This window comes from Malus sylvestris, chromosome 2 (assembly GCF_916048215.2).
Source record: "Malus sylvestris chromosome 2, drMalSylv7.2, whole genome shotgun sequence".
In the NCBI taxonomy this organism is placed as follows: Eukaryota; Viridiplantae; Streptophyta; class Magnoliopsida; order Rosales; family Rosaceae; genus Malus; species Malus sylvestris.
Window position 1 is genome coordinate 17,655,464 of NC_062261.1, and position 19,366 is coordinate 17,674,829.

The 19,366-nt window shown below is 39.0% G+C and overlaps 1 protein-coding gene and 1 long non-coding RNA gene across 2 annotated transcripts; both read left to right on the forward strand.

Annotated features, from left to right (window-relative positions):
• The first annotated feature begins 8,458 nt into the window (after positions 1 to 8,458).
• On the forward strand, positions 8,459 to 9,774 carry LOC126613766 (uncharacterized). The gene is made up of 2 exons (XR_007620186.1): positions 8,459 to 8,859; positions 9,328 to 9,774. It is a non-coding gene; the product is annotated as an uncharacterized LOC126613766 (long non-coding RNA).
• A 6,672-nt stretch (positions 9,775 to 16,446) lies between these two features.
• LOC126601803 (agamous-like MADS-box protein AGL29) lies at positions 16,447 to 17,058 on the forward strand. The gene has a single exon (XM_050268565.1). It carries the CDS (start codon positions 16,447 to 16,449, stop codon positions 17,056 to 17,058), a length of 612 nt encoding a protein of 203 aa, XP_050124522.1.
• The last annotated feature ends 2,308 nt before the right edge of the window (positions 17,059 to 19,366 follow it).

Consider the following 19,366-nt stretch of genomic DNA (forward strand, 5'->3'; position numbering starts at 1 on the left):
AGTTGCTCTCCCCATAAGCATCAACTGATAAGATGTGAGCTGCGCGCTTTCTACAGTGCCTCTTCTTTTCCGTTGCCAAACCAAAGATCGTGGTTCACCTAGATCAGGCAAAATGGCTTTTGTCGACCTCTCATTAACCCACACAGAAGACACCAAGCTCGGAGCCAGAACTCAATGCCACGGCCCAGATCGCTTTAGTTGCCATCCGTCCGATTCCATACACCTCTTTTTCTTCCTCTGCCTCTTCGCCAACTCATCTCCCGAATCAGCACCAAATACGAGGACTTCCACCTCCGCTCCTTCGACAGCCTCTTCAATCAAATTACAGCTCGAAGCAAAATCTTACCAATTTTTTGAGGGTTTGGAAATTTTATGGAAAAAAGATTTTGAGATGCGAAGAGAAGAGAAGATAAGTCTCGAGAGAAGGATTTGTGTCTCTCGCCCGAATTGGGAAATGACAGATGCAGGACCAATCAAAGAGCGAGTGGCTGCCACGAACTAACCAGCTTATTTCTCTCCGGTTAGATTCGAAGGCGCTTATTCGTTACTATTTGGATTATTCAGTTTTTGGGCTGTCAGGCCTTGCAAAGCAACATGGGTAGGCAAAGAATGAGAAAGGAGATCAAGAAAAGCAAATGGGTGGTGTCGAAAAGGTTGTCCAAGTAGCTGTCACTTTAGAGAAAGGAATATTGCTCTTTTACAGCTGGAGTATACTGACCTTTACAACTAACAAGCGGAAAAGGAAAAGCAACAAAAAAGATGCTCACACTTTCATCATGCATGTTCCCATTTTCTGAGAAAGCAAAAGTAAAAAAAAAGAAAAAAAAAAGAAAAAGGGAAAAGATGACTGGAGATGGAGAAAAGCTGAGGAGGAAGTGGAAAGCATGGCACACCCATACCCATTGCCATTGATGAATATTTTATTAAGTTGTCTTCTGCAAACTGGAGCAATTATTTTATAGTTATACTGATGTGTAAAGAATGCAGCATGCCCAAAAAAAAAAAAGGCTGGAATGTTATGTGGAGGGCGAAAACCCATATGCCCAAAAGAGCTAGGCCCTATGGCTTCAAACTCCAATTTCCATCCCTCCAATTAAGGTTCACCCTCTATTATCACCAACCAAGTGATCAAAAGTACGTCCAGTACTTTAAAATTATTCGGCAGCTTGCCACTATTATCACCAACCAGATGATTAAAAGTACGTCTAGTACTCCAAAATTATTCGGCAGCCTGCTGCTATTATCACCAACCAGGTGATCAAAAGTACATCCAGTACTTCAAAATTATACATGAGCATCACTCATGTCAATCATACATAAACATTCATGAGCATCACTCATGTCAACATTCATAAGCATCACTCATATCAACATTCATGAGCATCACTCATTTCAATCAGATTCGAAAGCTTCATTTACAGAGCTCTAGCTTCGAGAGCTCTATTTACAAGAGCTCTAGCTTCGAAAGCTTCATTTACAAAAGCTCCGACTTCAAAGTTTCATATACAAAAGCTTCAGCTGCAAAGCTTCACTTTCAAAACTTCACCTACAAAGCTTCAGTGCATGGTATACAAAGACCGCCTCCGAGCAACCGCCACTTCAACTCATACATGGATTGAATTTGAAGTTTCCAGCCAACAGCCTCTATTGACTGAAGACTTGGGGGACTACACTATGTACCATATATTGGGTTTCCGCATCTGGGCCTCATGAAAAATACTTGGGGGACTTAGCCCATTATTTATGTACTAAGGAGCAAACCCTTATTTTATAAAAGGGACTCCCTCACTTTCATTAGAGAGCACCCATTATTTATATACTGAGGAGCGAACCCTTATTCTATAAAAGAGATTCCCCCACTTTCATTAAAGAGCACCAATTATTCATGTATTGAGGAGCGAGCCCTTATTCTATAAAAAGGGACTCCCTTACCATCATTAGAAAGCATCGCCGCCTGCTGAGCAACCGCTTCACCGCGAGCATCAACTCGAGCCCATTACTTATGTATTGAGGGGCGAGCCCTTCTTCTATTAAAGGGACTCCCTCACCATCATTAGAGAGCATCGCTGCCTAGGGATGGGCAAACGGGTATAGGAACCGCGGGTCGGGATGCGTAATCACGATTCGGGGCAGGTACGGGCCGATTCTTAATATTTTAGAAAATAAACGGGGTGGGCCCTTTTCATTTACTGGGTGGGCCGGGTCCAGATACTTAGAAAAACGGGTACCCGGACCGACCTGTTTCAAATTATAATAAACGGCTGAGATTAAATGATAACCTATCATTCAATCTCAACCATTAGTTTCTACTTAGGTTGACCCGAGTCCAAGCCAAGTTCCAGAATCATCACTCTCTCAAGTTTCAGCCGCCTCTCTAATCTCTATCCCTCTCTCTTGCTTCTCTTTTTCCCTCTTGCTCCATATCTTTCCCTTTCGACTCCATCACAGTGTCACTGGAATGGAGGCCCCGATTGCCTCGTACAGAGACTCGTCGTCAGTCTCAGACTCTAAGTCGCCGGCATCACCTACATCACCACCTCCGGAGCTCAACAACCCTTAAGAATATACCCTTGTGCTGCCTGTAGTACAGATAATGTTGTCAAGTGTTTCCCCTTCCTCCTTTACTTCACTCTCTAGAAATCGTCGGCCCGAGTTCGAATTAAATTGAAACTGAAAGCTCGGATTTTTATCACTAAATGGGTACAGTCACTATCCACCAGCTTGATCTTTTATTTATTTATTTTTTCTTGATCAGAGCTTTTTATTTATTTATTTTTTGGTTTTTTGTTTTAAATTTTGATGTTTTGGGGTGGTTTCAGCGGCGGCGAATCCGTTTTAGAAGATACTGATGGCGCTGGAGAAGCCGGACGGCGACGAATTCGGCAAATACTACAGGTTGCCGCTCTCAACGATCCCAGAATCGGTTTGTTTGTTTCTCTGATTGGTTTTACTGTATTTTCTGTTTGGTTGCCGAGAAAGTGTGGGAAATGAGTAGAAAGTTTGAATCTTTGTGGTTTGTGTTTGTGGAAAGTAGTTGCTTTTGGATTACTGCAGGGAAACAAAGTGTTAATTTTGTTTATTTCACTTGAAAGTGGGTGTAGACATCGAAATTTCGGTAAAATAAATGTTGATCAATAATTAAAATTTCAATGTTTATGTGTCACATAAATTTTACACATAGCATGTGAATAAACGAAAAATCAAAATAAATCGAAAAAGTCATCAAACGGGACACGTGTCAACACCTGGCAGAAATGATTTATTTCATCTAATATTTAAATCCAAAAAAATCAAGCTTTGGAATTCTATAAATAGGAGGCCAAGGCATTCATTTTGGGACACCAATTCATAACCAATTCACCTCACACCAAAACCTTGAAGCTTTGAAACTCCAAAACTCCTAAGCAAATCCCGAAGAATCAAGAAAGCCCTCTTCGTTCTTCGTCAACTCAACCTTCAAGATCAAGCCCCAACGGCCCTTGAAGAACTTCCATCAATTCAAGATCAAGCCCCGATGGCCCTTGAAGAAAGTGTCCATCGTTCATCACTCGTTCATCCCTAGATCAAGCCCCGACGGCCCCTTGGATCCACGACGTCAACAAATCTGCACAACTGTTTATCCCAAGATCAAGCCCCGACGGCCCTTTGGACCAACAAATCCACCCATTGCAAAGATAGAATCAGAGGCTAAATTTGTAGAAGAGATTGTAACCCCTAAATCATCAATACAAATATTATTTTGTACACGTGTTTCTTGTCTCGTTCATCGCAGGAAATTCCGTGTTTACAGTGGGAAAATTTGTGGTGAAGTTTACTATGGTATTGGTGTTATATGTTGCAGAGAACCTACCATTCTCGATTAAGATCCTTCTCGAATCCGCTATTCGTAACTGTGATGAGTTTCAAGTAGATGTTGTAAGATCAGAAAATGCGGTACAGACAAATATGGAACTTGAGTTCCAACGAAACAAAGAACGGTTTGGTTTTCTGAAATGGGAATCAAATGCATTCCATAAAATGCAGATCGACACCATTCCAAAACCCAAAAAAATAAAAAAGTAATCGCACCCGGGGACCGGTCCCGAACCAGCCCGTTTGAAACAGGCTGGGTTAGGTCTGGTTCCTAAAATCAAAATACTTCTACCCGGTCCGGCCCTGCCCGTTACATATTAAAACAGGTAGGGCCAGGTTCCTCCAAATTTAGGCCCGGCCCGGCCCATGCCCAGCCCTATCGCTGCCTGCTGAGCAACCGCTTCGCCACGAGCATCAACTCTAGCCCATTATTTATGTATTGAGGATTGGGCCCTTATTCTATAAAAGGGACTCCCTCACCTTCAACGCCGCAAGCTGAGCCAACCAAGGCAACATAAGCCACAAGCCGAGCAGCCTCGCAACATGTGTTACTTCTAGTTGAGCATCATTTCACATTGAGCACCGCCCCATATCGAGTATCAGTTCTAGACGACATCTAGTTACTTCGGCCCACACATGGACTGAATTTCAAGTCTCCAGCCAAAAGACTCTCTTGACTGAAGACTTGGGGGAGTACTGTTGGTACTATATTATATTGGGCCTCGTTACTTGGGCTTTCAGACATTGAGCCCATGATTCATGTAAAAGGGGAGGAGCCCTTAGTCTATAAAAGGGCCTCCTTACCTTCACAATCCAGAGGTCTCATCCTCACATACAAAGCCACAAGGCTCACAAACAGAGAAACTTTCTCAAACTCTCTCTTTCTCTAGGGGACTCCCCCTCACACTTGTAATCCATACATACAGTTACAGAGAAATATGATCAACATCAGTGTGGACGTAGCCCAAACATTGGGGTGAACCACGATACATCTTGTGTTCTTTACTTTCTTGCAGATTCACGGTCAGATTTACGTTGTTCCAAGACCCCTCCGGTTTTATGCATCAACAAACTCCAATATCCAATTATTAAAACAGAAGGAAATGGTATATGGACTTCCAGAATTGATAAAAGAAGTTGGAGTCTGTGCAGAATGTGCAACTGGAAAGCAGGATAGAGAAGCATTCGGTAGAGAATCAACATGGAGAGTAGATATGGAGATATATGAATGTGTAACAAGGTATCATCTTTGTGGTAATTGTTCAATAAAAAGAGATATTTCTAGAAGTCACTTGAAAATTCATCTCGAAAATATTTAGCCAGAGTATTTATTGCTATCGTTTTTTAGAACCACTTCAACATGAAATGCATCATGGCGATAAAAAATATTCAAATGTGATTTGGCAGTTTTTTTCAAATCACTTGATCGATATAGGGTTGATAAAAGAACCGAATGGCATTGTAATACAATCAAGGTCTAAAAGAGTATCATGATTATATTACGTATACCTCTATCTAATCTAGGTAGCCATGACATGTTTCCAAGTGTCACTCATGACTTGTGAAATTAAATTAATTTCATTACCTGCTAAGGAATCTTGTAAGTAAACCTTTTTTGACTTCATTCTTTGTTGCATTATTAATTTACAACCATTTGGATATGTAATTGGAATAGTAACATGTATGTTGGCGACTTTCTTAGACATGTCTGTTAGAGGGATATTGATTACCTTTGGCCAGTCGGCCTTGGGTTAGAATTCTTAGGATTATCAAGAATATGTAAACTTATTTCACCTCTATAACGGTTATCTGTATTTAAAAGAGAACATATTAAAGAGAAAGGGTATGACTGGATTTCGTTTGAGTTTGAGAGATGAAATGCAAGAAGGTGACGATGCTAAATTACCACAAATGGTGAACCTTCTCCTCATTCTCCCTAAAGATCTCAAGAAATAAAGGGTGGAAAAGTTGTTCCGATTGATCATGTATAAAACTTTAAATGGTTTTATTTTAAATTAATGTGCATTTTGGTTTTAGAATGATATTTTCTTTGAACTTGAATTAAGTTTTAGATCATGATGTTTTCACATTGCCAAATTAACAATATTATTATGTGCAAACAAAATTTTATCTAGTGCTTTTGACAAATGGTTCTATTTCTAACGTTGTATATGTTGCGAGTTATATATTAGCTAAAATGTAAATATTAGTTTGTTGTCCTACATTGGCGGAAGTGCATAGGTAATACCAATTGTAACTCCTATATATACTCCACTTTGGAGATTAATAAATATACAAGAAATTCTCAAATATTGTCATATATTTTTGGTATTTACCATATTTAATTTTACTTGTTGTTGCAGTGTGTGAACAGTGATTTGCTACAGTGCTGTGAATAGTGATCTGCTACAGTGTTCTGGTAAATTGTCTTAATTCCGCTACGTATCTTTTGTGCCTTTATTGTTTATGGTTTAGCTAAATGGCTCAATATAATCATAGTGTTGTTATGCATCTTGGTGGAACAATATATAGATAATTGATACTAGGGCCACTAATCATGTAACTGGCAATCCCAGAGTGTTTGATGAGTTACATGACTATGTTCGTGATCCATATATTACTAGTGCAAATGGAGCACCTTCCCTTGTGAAGGGTGAAGGCATTATCTATCTTACTCCAACCTTATCACCGGTCTATACTTTACTTGTTCCTGATGTTAAGTGCAATCTTTTGTCGATAGGAAAACTACCACGTATTGTTATTTTCAAGACATTCAAACTCAGAAGATAATTGGGTGATTCTGAAGCTTCTTTGCCATTTGATTTGATACATTCTAATGTGTGGGGTCCGACAAAGGTTACTTCTAATGGATTTCGTTGGTTTGTTACTTTTATTGATGACTATACTCGATTAACTTGGGTGTTCTTGATGAAGAATAAGAGTGATATCCCTTTGCTTCGTCAAGAATTTTGTGCAATGGTGTCTACTCAGTTTTTTACCAAAGTTAAGGTTTTTAGGTCTGATAACAACAGAGAATATATGAATCACACTTTGGCATGCTTTTTCCGTGATCAGGGTATTATTCACTAGATGACTACTTCGTTTACACCCCCAACAAAATGGTGTGTCCGAACGAAAGAATCGTCAAATAATGGAGGTTGCTTGCTCCTTGATGTTGGATAAATGTATTCCTAATCATTTGTGGGGTTATGTTGTCTTGGCTAATGTGTATTTGATAAATCGTGTTTCAAGTAGGGTTTTTGATTTTCAAACATCGCTTGATGTGCTACAACAACATGTTTCTCCTGTTTCTGTATCTAAACTTGCTCCAAATGTGTTTGGGTTTATGGCGTATTTGCATGTCTACTCTTATCAGTGGAGTAAACTTGATGCATATGCTCTCCGATGTGTATTTATTGGGTATGCTAACAATTAGAAAGGCTATAAGTGTTATCATTATCCAAGTCAAAAAACTTATATTACCATAGATGTCACCTTCCACGAGGAAGTTCCGTATTTTGTGAAGCCCTCTTCCTACTCTCCATTTCAAGGAGAGAAGAGGAGTGAAGTGCAGATTTGAAGAGATAGTATGGATGATGTGTTACAGGTAAAGTTGGGGATAGAACATTGCGTAACACTGACCAGTCGGCTATAGGTAGTGATCGGTCAACTGTCATTCCCAAGACTATTTCTATCGAGGACCGATCGGATGTGCCAACGAGTTGCCTGTTGTTGGTATGTTTAACGAATTGCCTTCTGATGACCAGTTGCTTGTTGTTGGTATGTCTAACGAGTTGCCTGATGATGGTTCATCGAGTGATGACTTTTCTAATGGTTTTGGTACAAGATGGTGACACACATGAGGTAAATTTTGATGATTTTTCTACTTATCAGTTGCCTTCACAAGCTAATCGTGGAAAACCAAAAGTACAATATGAGTCTAATATGCATGCCAAAGTCAAGTATCCTATCAACAATTATGTGTCCACTCATTGTTTGTTCAAACCATATGCATCTTACATATGTCAGCTATCTAGTGTGTCAGTTCCAACAAAATTGCAGGCTGCTTTGTCTGACTGTAAGTGGGTTAATGCTATGAATGTTGAGATGGAAGCTTTAGAAAAGAATTCCACTTGGGATTTGGTTCCTTTTCCAAACGGGAAGAAAGTTGTTAGATGTAGATGGGCGTTCACTATTAAGCGTAAAGCAGATGGTTCTATTGACCGGTACAAAGCCAGATTAGTTGCTAAGGGCTATACTTAAACCTATGGGGTGAACTATCAAGAGACTTTTGCTCCTGTTGCCAAACTTAATATTGTGTGTTCTTTGTCCTTAGCAACAAACCAGGATTGGCCCCTATTGCATTTTGATGTTAAGAATGCTTTCCTTCATGGTGATCTCAAGGAGGAAGTTTATACGGATCTCCCACCTGGTATCAGAATATCTCTTGAAAAATATGTTGTGTGCAGATTGCAAGTTCAATGAAGAAGTTTGGATATTTCTAGAGTCATTCAGATTAGGGCTGGGCAAACGGGTCCTGGACCCGCGGGTAGGGGCGGGGCGGGGCGGGTAATTGAAGTTTTAGGGGCGGGCCGGTTCTAAAATTATAGGATCCGCGGGTACCCGGACCGGCCCGTTTGTGTTAGATTGGACGGACGAGATTTAATATCATCTCTCCATCCAATCTCAACCGTCGGTTTAAGTTTTCAACTTTCAACCCTAGCCAACTTCCCCGTGTCCCGAGTTCCAGAAGCACCTCCCTCAACCTCAGCAGCCTCAGACCTCAGTCTCTCGGATTCTCAGAGACTCTCCCTCCTCGACTCCCTCTCCCTGAGTCCCTCTCCCTATCCCTCTCCCTCGAATCCCTCTCCCTATCCCTTCCCTCGACTCCGACTCACAGTGCTCACCCCACCACTCTCACAGCGCTGTCGCGAGTCGCGACCAACATCATCACCCCCCATCACCACCTCTGAGGAAGATCGCGTTCGATTGGCTGCCGTTCGCACGGTGAGCTTTGCTAATCACATTGAATGATTGATATCTCTGTTTCCTTTGCGATTTTGTGTGCTAAGTGCTAACTTTGTTTACGCATTGCGCATTGTGTATTTTGTTTTACGTTTAATCAATCCGGGGTCTGTTTGGTTGATGAGAAAGTGAAGAAAAAGAAAATATGGGCTGAAGGAATAGTTTTTTTGAGAGTGTAGTTTTTAATTGTGCAATTGAAAATCTTTTTTCTTTTCTTTTGTGTAATTCCTATGGGTTTTTTTTTTCATTAGATTTTCTGCTCCCAATCCAATATAAGTATTGAGTTTAAAGATGCTATTGAATCACTCAAGTTTTAATATCTGGAAGAAGAAGAAGAAATGAATAAAGCAATTTGCTCTTGGAATTGTTTTGATTCTGTTTGATAATTACTTGATTAGCATAGAATTTAGTTTTCTGCTTCTGGGTTTTGTTGATGATGCATTGTTGCAGAGGTTAGTTCAACACCAGCCGAGAGTTGAGCATTGGTAAAATCAAGTTCAAGGCTTTTGATTTGGGTGGACATGTCAGATACTCATCTCAGATATCTATCTTATTCAATAGTTTTGTCGTAGTTCATTCGAAATAACTGAATGGGTTCACAAAGGACGCACTGTTGTAAGATGATTTAACCTTTCCTTTGTTGTTCTTTATTTACTTTTTGGTCATGCCTAGTAAGCTATGAGCTATACCATGTACATACATTAGACTTGAATTTTGTTTGACTGTAAACGATGTATCATGCGTCCCCATAAAGAGTGTATTGTCATCAAGTTAATTTATAGCAGTAAAGTCTGTCATATGTGCTCAATAAATGCGTTTTGGAATTTCATTGTATCTAGATACTCTTTGTTGATGATCTTTATACATATCTGGGAGCAGCCACATCCTTTATTCCTTTTTCCTTTTCAACTCTACCTGGAGCAGAAGGTTTAAAACTGCATTAAATTGCAATCACTATGTTAGGTTGGTTAGATTGTGAATTGTTCCTTTTTTCCGTTTTCCTGGGATAAATTGAAAACTGAAATGCGAGGCCACTGCTATATCTTAGTCATAATCGAAGCCAACTTCTTGGTTCTTGCTGGTATTTGCTTAGATTTCACATGAGTAACGGTTTAATCACTATGTTAGATGGCGTCCTGTTTTCTTCAAACTTGTATGATTTTCCTTGCTGTTTGCAAAATGCTGTTTCAATGATACGTTGCTAAAACTACCTTATTGATCCTTGGGCCCCTTTTTTAAAAATGGCATCAATCTGTGCAGTAAAAAACTGCAATCTGCAATCTGTGCAGTTTTTCAATCTGTGCTGCAATCTGTGCAGTTTTTCAATCTGTGCAGTAAAAAAACTGCAATCTGTGCAGTTTGTGAGAAACTGCAAAAAACTGCAATCTGTGCAGTTTGTGAGAAACTGCAATCTGTGCAGTTTTTTCAAACTGCAATTTGTGTGCAGGAAACATTTTTAAACAGGAAAAAAAAAAAACCCGTGTACCCGGACCGAACCGGCCCGTTTCAACCAGGCCGGTAAGGTCCGGTTCCTATTTTTAAAATTGTAAACCCCGGCCCAGCCCGCCTCGTCTCCTTTAATTACGGGTCCGGTCCGGTCCCTTCAAAAATGGGCCCGGCCCGGCCCGTGCCCAGCCCTAATTCAGATCATACTTTGTTTCTAAAGCGACAAAATAGTAAACTAACTGCATTGATTATTTATGTTGATGACATGATAGTGATTAGTGATGATCAAAAGGAAATATATGCAACGCCTTCAAAATACCTAGCTACTGAATTTGAGATGAAAGAATTGGGTGAATTGAAGTATTTTCTTGGAATCGAGGTTGCACGATCCAAGTATGGTATTTTTTTTGTCTCAATGGAAGTATGTTCTTGATTTGTTAGCTGAAACATGTATGTTAGGTTGCAAACCTGTTGATACTCTGATTGAGAAGAATCATCATTTAGGCATATTTCCGAATCAAGTTCCTACTTATAAAGAATGGTATCAGAGACTTTTGGGGAGATAAATTTATTTGTCTCACACTCGTCCTAACATTGCTTATGCAGTTAGTGTGGAAAGTCAGTTTATGCAGTCGCCTAGTGAAGCTCATATGGATGCAGTAATCCGTATTTTGAGTTACTTGAAAATGGCTCTTGGTAAAGGCTTGGTTTTCTCTAAGAATGGTCATTTGAATGTCGAAAGGTGTACATATACAGATTGGGCAGGTTCTATCACTGACCGACGATCTACATCTGGATACTTTGCGTTAGTGGGGGTTAATCTAGTTACTTGGAGAAGCAAGAAACAAAAAGTGGTGGCTAGGTCAAGTGTTGAAGCTGAGTTTCGTGGTATGTCTTATGGTGTATGTGAGTTGTTGTGTTTGAAAAAATTGTTGAGATAACTTAGATTTAAACCCAAGGGTGTTATGAAATTTCATTGTGATACCAAAGTTGCTATTGAGATTGCTCATAATCCAGTGCAACATGATCGAACAAAACATGTGGAGATTGATCGACATTTTATCAAGGAAAACTTCAATGATGGAATTATTATGTTTCCATTTGTAGGATCTGAAGATTAACTCGCTGATGTGCTTACTACGGCTGTGTCTAATAATGTGTTTTTCAACTCACTTGACAAGTTGGGCATGCGTGACATCTTTGCTCCAACTTAAGGAAGAGTGTTGCGAGTTATATATTAGTTAAAGTGTAAATAGTAGTTTGTTGTCCGACATTGACGAAGTGCATATGTAATACTAATTGCAACTCTTGTATATACTCCACTTTGGAGATTAATGAATATACAAGAAATTACCAAATATTGTCATATATATTTTTGGTATTTACCATATTTAATTTGACTATATATACATTGGCAAGTAACAATTTTTTATTTAAACACTAAAAGTATGCAATTTTACAATGTAAAGGGTACTATTGAAATTTTATTTTACATTCCTATTCATTTCAGGGATGTATAATACACTAGGAAAAGAATTTTAGGTAACAAATTTGATACAAGCATAGAATTACTCTGGTGCCTTAGGCCATCTCCAACTGAAGGGTCCAGAGGGCCGAAAATAGCTCCAAAAACTGTCTTCAACCGAGGGCTTAGCCAAAGGGTTCGTGGGCCCCACTAGACAAAAAAGAGCCAAAGGGCCAACCACCCGGCCCAACCTAGCCAGCCCCGGGCAGGGCCACAATTTGAATGCAACGGTAACTAGTTAATGTCAGCTAGCCATTATTTTATTTTATTTTTTGAATTTTTTTGTTTTTTTTTTTACAAAATTAAAAATAAAAATAAAAATTTTATTTTTTATCCTATAACTTCCTAAGCCATTAAACAACATTAAATAACATTAAACATATTAAATAACATTAAATAACATTTAACAACATAAAAATTAGGGTAAATTACGTTTTACCCCTTCAGGTCTGGAGTTGATTTCAACTTCTTACAAGATCTTTAAAACATTTCAATTTCATACATTTACTTATCATTTTATTTCAATTTTATACATCGGTTAGAAATTCCGTTAAGTAAACCGTTAAGTGATGACGTGGCAAATATGAGATCCACATTTGTGTTGACATGGCTACCAAATTTATGCCACATGGCAAAAAAATATTTTTTTATGCATTTAAAATATAATAATTTACCCTATAAAAAAATAAAAAAACTTGAAACCCATCCCCCCGCCCTTCTTCTCCCTCTTGAGCCTCCCAAGTCCCAACTTCATGTCTTTCTTTCTCCATCACCACCACCCATCTCATACAACCACCATGTCAATCCTCCCCTCCCACCGGAGCAACCACCTCCATCTCCTCATTCTTTCTCCATCACAACCACCCGTTCAAACTTTAAACAAATTTTAAAATGACCTCTGGCTAATTTGAGGATTCTGGGGATTTGGGGTTTTGGTAGTGGTTGGAAATCAATTGCAGGAAGTGGGTTAGGGTCCTGCCGTACCCTCAAATTTCATCAACGCCACTATTGGTTTTGTCATTTGTGGGTTGTGGGGGTGAAGGTAACCATATGGATACGATGGGTGGGGGATGAAGATGGTTGTAATGAGAATATGAGATTGTTGGCTAGGATCGGGTGGAGGTAGTTGCTCAAAGATTGTTGGCTATGGTTAAAGTCCGGATCTTGGAGTTTGAGCTGGCCACTCTCTTCACCTCCCTCCCTTCTCTCTCCCTAGAGACCCACTCCTTCATCTTTACAACCACACTCGTTCACCTCGACCCACTCCTCCATCTTCCTCGACCCACACCAGCCGCAAGCTCGACTCCTTCCATGGCGACAGCCTCTCAAAGATTGCATCTTTCGGCGACTTGGGTTTCGCCATCTGTGGCCCAATCGGGCGGTTAAAACCTTGCACACCGCCTTCCTTGTCCTCATGTAGGTTGACGTGGAAAAGATGATGGTTTTGAATTTTGGGAAATAAAATTTCGAAATCTATGAAATTTCTGGGTTTTTTTTTTTTTTGGATTGAGAGTGAAAATAGAGAGATTTTTTTACAAAGATTTGGGGAAGAAGAAGCGGCTCGACTCCCCCCATGGCGGTAGCCTCTCAAAGATTGCGTCTTTCGGCGACTTGGGTTTCGCCATCTATGGCCCAATCAGGCGATTAAAGCCTTGCACACCGCCTTCCTCGTCCTCATGTAGGTTAACGCGAAAAAGATGATGGTTTTGAATTTTGAGAAATAAAATTTCGAAATCCATGAAATTTTTTTTTTTGATTGAGAGCGAAAATAGAGAGATTTTTTTATAGAGATTTAGGGAAGAAGAAGAATCAAAAGAATTTGGAGAATTAGAGAATGAGGGTCTAGGGATTGGGAGGGGTGGTGCGCTGGTGGTTATGGAGATTGGAGGAGATAGAGGGCTCGGGTGGAAGAAGATAGTGGGTTGACGTAGCAGATGGAAATCTACGTGTCCAAGTTTTGAAAAGGAGTGGTCTGACGTGTAATGAGATCCACTACTGCCACGTTAGCTCTTAATAGACCAATAGATGGAAAATGTAACGAATGTATTATATTGAAATAAAATAGTACGTGAGCTATGAAAGTGAAATTTTTTAAAGATGTTGTATAAGGTTGCAATAAACTTCAAACATGAGGTGGTAAAGTATAATTTACCCTAAAAATTATACACAATAAAAAAAACATGAAACTTAAACAACATTTTTAAAAATATTTAACAACATAAAACTTAAACGCCTACTACATGCTTCTTTTGGCCCAAAGATGTGCAACAAGATCTTGTTGTAGGTACTTGTTTGTGGCATGAGAACATATCATCCTATGGCGCCTCATATAAATATTAAAAAATTCTCATTTTTTCCTATAAATTTAAGTTGTTGTAGTTTTTAAATTTTATTTGTAGTTTTTTAATTTAAGCTGTACTTTTTAAATATAAGTTGTAGTTTTAAAATTTAAGTTGTTGTAGTTTTTAAATTTAAATAATAAATTATGTTTGGCCCTATGGCCCTTTGGCATTTGGTTGGAGATGTTTTTTGTGATAGAGCTATGTTTGGCTCTATGACCCTTTGGCCCTCGGTTGGAAATGGTAAGAAATATAGTCATGCATTGTTCATTAAAATATTAATTTATTGGAGAACCAGATGTCTAAAATGAGCCAATTGATTCTCGTTCGGTTGGAGATGACCTTACAACCAAAAAAGAAAGAGACAGGTTAGCCCTTGTCGCACCAACACCAACGTGGTGTAACCAAAGAGCTAATGATATCCCTAAGTTAGACTTATTAGATGGAATGAATATGAAAGCTCTAGGTTTCTTGGTAGAGGAACAATTAGTTTTCCATCAACCTGGGTCAATTACAAAATCTTCCAAGACGAACAATTAGTTTGGGCTTGGATTTATGCGAATGCTAGAGGGGTATTTCCGTCAAACTGGGCTTTTCGTGTTCACGTATTAAGTCCTCAATATCCAATGATTTTTGGTTCACGTGAATGATTCTTTTCTGGATTCCAATGTTTTTTCAAACGCTGGAATGAATCCACAAAACCATACCATTAGAGCAACTCCACCCATGTGGGTTGCTCGGGGGACAGTGGAGAAGAAGGGGCCGGAGGCCCGGTGGAGAGAGGTCCAGCCGTGTGGAGGCCGAGCGACGGTGGGAGCCCGAGCGAAGGGGGGGTGGGGAGTCGACGGGCCTGTGGCCCGAGGGCTTTGCAATTTTTTTTTTTTTTGTGTCAGAGAGAGAGAGAGAGAGAGAGAGAGAGAGGGGAGACCGGAGCTTTTGCAATTTTTTATTATTTAAACAAACAAAAAAAACTATTATTTTAATGGACTTGGATTGTCTGCCCTCCTAGTTGTGGTGCCCTTCCATGCCCTCCTATTTTGTGCGGTTACGGTTAAGCCACGTCAATATTTTATATTAATTTTTTAATGAGATAATAAGACAAAAAATAATAAAAATATAAAATATTGACGTTGCTTAACCGTGACCGCACAAAATAGGAGGGCATGGAAGGGCACCACAACTAGGAGGGCAGACAATCCTTGTCTTATTTTAATTGCTTATTGCCAAGGGGAGGGTTCCAAGGGTGGAGATGTAAATGGCAATTACTGTTCATTAATGGTAGTTACTATTCATTTAAGGCAGTTACTGTTCAATATGGTGGATTGAATAGTGGATTGCCAGGGGGGAGGGCTCCATGGGTGGAGTTGCTCTTAAGGAATTATTATGAAAAGTACAATCTATATTCCCAGGGTAATGTGAAGTTTAAATTTGTAGATTCAATATTGCAAATTAAATGATATAAAAGTTAATTATTGAATTATTACCTAATCGTTGATAAACGTGTTCATTCTTATTGGCGACACATCATTTAGTTTGAAAATTTATTTTACTAATTTAATCTCCTTAACATACCCATATTCCCATCCAGCATTTGGACCAACCAAACATAAAAAAAAGGCAGTAGACTTGTGAACGAGGGTTAGCATTACACTTTTTTTTTCTTCTAAAACAAACGTTATTATCTACACTAAGAGGAGAGAGTTGACTTAACCTCACAATAAGCTAGAAATAATGTGGTTTAAATGTAACCATAAAAAAAATACTTTCGTTATTTAATATAGCAATCCAGCCACTTCAAACACTTTCGTTATGAATTTGCGTTTAAACATATTACATTACATTAATTTATATAATTAAATTTTTAATACAATGATATATTTATATTAAGGCGCGATAAATTGTTTAAAGTTACAGAACTAGTCAACCATAATAATTACTTTTTTTTAATACACATTTCATGTTGTAGATATCTTTGGTAGTTTGTTTCGGAATTTAAGGCCCAATTATATCAAAATTACGTATTTTGGTATGCTCATGATCATGAAGAATTACGATATTTGATAATTTCATTTTATGTAGTAAAAAACGACAAAGATTATATCATTATTGTCATATGACTAAGGCAACATGCATGTATTTACAAACTGGTTGAAGAGAATGTCGTTATAAATTAACATGTTTCTCGTGAAAGTTTTTTCATTCCCATTCAATACGAACAAGATTTTTCTTGCCTCCTTTTCATTTGCTTGTAGAGAAAGAATGAGGGGCCGCAAAAAGATTCAAATGGAGTTGATTGAGAGTCAACATGCACGGCAAGTCTCTTTCTCCAAACGCAGATCCAGTCTCTTCAAAAAGGCTAGTGAGCTTTGCACCATGTGTGCTGTTCAGGTTTTACTGGTTATCTTCTCACTTGGAAGGAAGCCCTTTTCTTTTGGCCACCCTTCCGTTCATTCGGTACTTAACAGGTTTCATCAGTTTCAGAACCCTGATGCCATTACCAGTCAAAACGAGGCTACAAAAGAACCAGTTATGCAAGGTCTTAACGACAGCTTCTCTCATTTACTTGAACAAGTGAAATTTGAGCAGAAAAGGGGAAAGAAACTGAACAGGAAAATAATGGAGCATTCGGGGCCTGATTGGTTAAAAGCACCAATGGATAGCCTCAATCTCGAGGAGTTACGCAAGGTCAAGGAAACTCTTGTCGATGTAAAAAAGAAGATAAAAAAGCAAAGGGATGAGCTTCTAGCGGAACCTCTTGCATCCTCAGCCAATAATTCTATAGAGTTGTTTCATTGTCCTGAAACTAACCTAGTTGGAGACATTTCTTCTGTTCATCCTCAAGGCTCATTAACTTTTAGGGAGGAAGAGTGATATTGTGTATTGTGCCATCATAGTATTGGTTTTAAGATTTCATGCATTTTGCTCCCTGTTTTCATAAGAACCGGCCTCAAGATACCGGGGGGCCGAGGCGAGCCAATAAAAGGATTCAATGCATTTGCAAATTTCACATAATTTTTTTTCTTTCAAAAATTAATCGGCATTTAAGAAATTCAATAACCAACTAGTCCTCTTGTGCTTCCTCAATATCAACGTTTCACATTAAAATTGAAACCAAAAGCTGTTAATATCAAATAGCAGTAGATAAAAAACAGTTTAAAAAGAAAAAAAGTGGGAGACAAAAAAACACTCTACTCTCTGTGTTAAGTTCTCTCCCGTTTCGTGAGAGACTCTCTTCTTGAGAGTTTTCTCACCGGTGTGTGAGTGTATATCTGCTTCCGTCCTCCTCCTCGCAGCCCTAGCTATGGCTAGTGTTGGTGCCAGTCCCTTACTCCTCCTCTCTCTCTCTCTCTCTTTTCCTTTCCTTAAATTCCTTTCATTCTCTTACATCTTGCTTTTTCCTCTGCCCATTTGCCCGATCGAGCCTATCCACCATCCTCTATATTGCCTCTGATTTCACAGCCCATAGGCCCCAATTCTGACCTACCCTTGCCTCCACCTCCATGATTTCCAACACTATGTCCCCTATCCTTTCCAATTGGCTCAATCTTTCACCGAACCCACAATCTGGATCTGCACCTACTTATCAACACCGCCATTTTTTGCTCCTAGGAAGGTGCGTAGAGCTTCGAGTTTTCTCATGACTCAGGCGTTAAACTGCTGGTTGCAGGTTGTTTCATGCGAGCTTCTTTTGAATTGTGGTGCCGATTTATGTGGTGCTCTTTTGAGGGTGTCAGAGTCTTTTTTTTTATCTACTTTGGGGGCTCTGTTCGGCTTGATTTCAGGTGTGGACTCATAACTTTCTTTTGTTATATTTTGAGAGTGCATATCTATGTCGTGTGCTTAATGTAATTGGGCCTCTTGTAAAATTGTTTCGTTGGGAATAAAGTTACATTTGATGAAAAAAAAAACTTAAAAAGAGTGATCTTTTCTCCTTTGATATTCTCCACGCCGTCTAGTTCATCAAAGGAAATAAAAAGAGTGAGGTACAGCTTCGCAGCTCACCTTGTTAACGAATAACAAAGGAGAAAAGAGGAATGCTCTTATGGCTGGATTTTGCTTTATATATTTTTTAGTGCTAAAACAAAGCTAGTTCTCAATCAACTCATAGGATATGTGCCAAAATAATAGAGAGATGACATCAAGGAGACGTAGGAAAAGAGGCAATTTATCTATTGTTGGATCTTCACTTTAGATTAGACTTGGCAAATGGGTCATGATCGTGTCATACTCGTTATTTTAACAGATTGTATCGTGTCAAACATGTTATCTTAATTGGTTTTTAACAGGTGATCTGATAACGACTCGACTCATTAACAAGTCATGTCAGATTAACATACAAGAAATTGTCATATCTAATGTCTAGACCTAGCAAACGGGTTGTGTCCCTATCGTTTACATGGCATTTCCGTTAACCCATTATCTTAACGGGTGACTCAATAACAACCGGATTCGTTAACACGTTTTTAACGGGTGACCCGATACCAAATCATTAGCGGTTAACCATAAAACCAATTATTTTCATATTGAGTTAATGGGTCGTAAAAAAAATTGTCAGTTGTGTAAAATAAAAACATGAAAAACCTTTCTATAATATGTATAAAGTTTATCAAGCCTTTTAAACAAAGTATCCCAGAAGAAATTACCCTCCCTGACTCACCCCTACCCGAATTGTTTGATCTAGTCGATGCCCTAACTCTCTTGTCCATAAGCATTGATCTCATCGTTATTAAGGTTAACACATAAAGTTAATAGTAGATTTTGACGGGGTTTTCCGGAATATTACTGTAATTGGAGCATTTTTGGTGGTTATAAAAGAGAACGTAATGTTACTTTCTTGCTACTACACTGCACAAGTCATGTCGCAAGTGTTTCATCCGTCATTCAAGCGGAAGCTATGGCTTTCTGGAGAGGAGTAAGTTTAGGTCGTTTCACTAGGTTACTATTCGGTGCATTTTCAAGGGCGATGACTCGTAGGTTGTGAATGCAATACAAAAAAGCGTAAGCATAAACCTCAGCGATAAGTAGGCCGATGATCAAGTCTTAAGGACCAGGATCCTCTCCTGAGCTAAGGATGAGGATCCTCCTCATTAAGGGATATGGGCCGTTAGATGAAAATCCAACAGCTATAATTATTATAACTTTAAAAAGACCTCCTGTTTGTAACCGTTGGATTTTCATC

Coding starts and splice junctions, on each gene's coding strand:
- LOC126601803 (XM_050268565.1), top strand. CDS start 16,447: ATGAGGGGCCGCAAAAAGATTCAAATGGAGTTGATTGAGAGTCAACAT.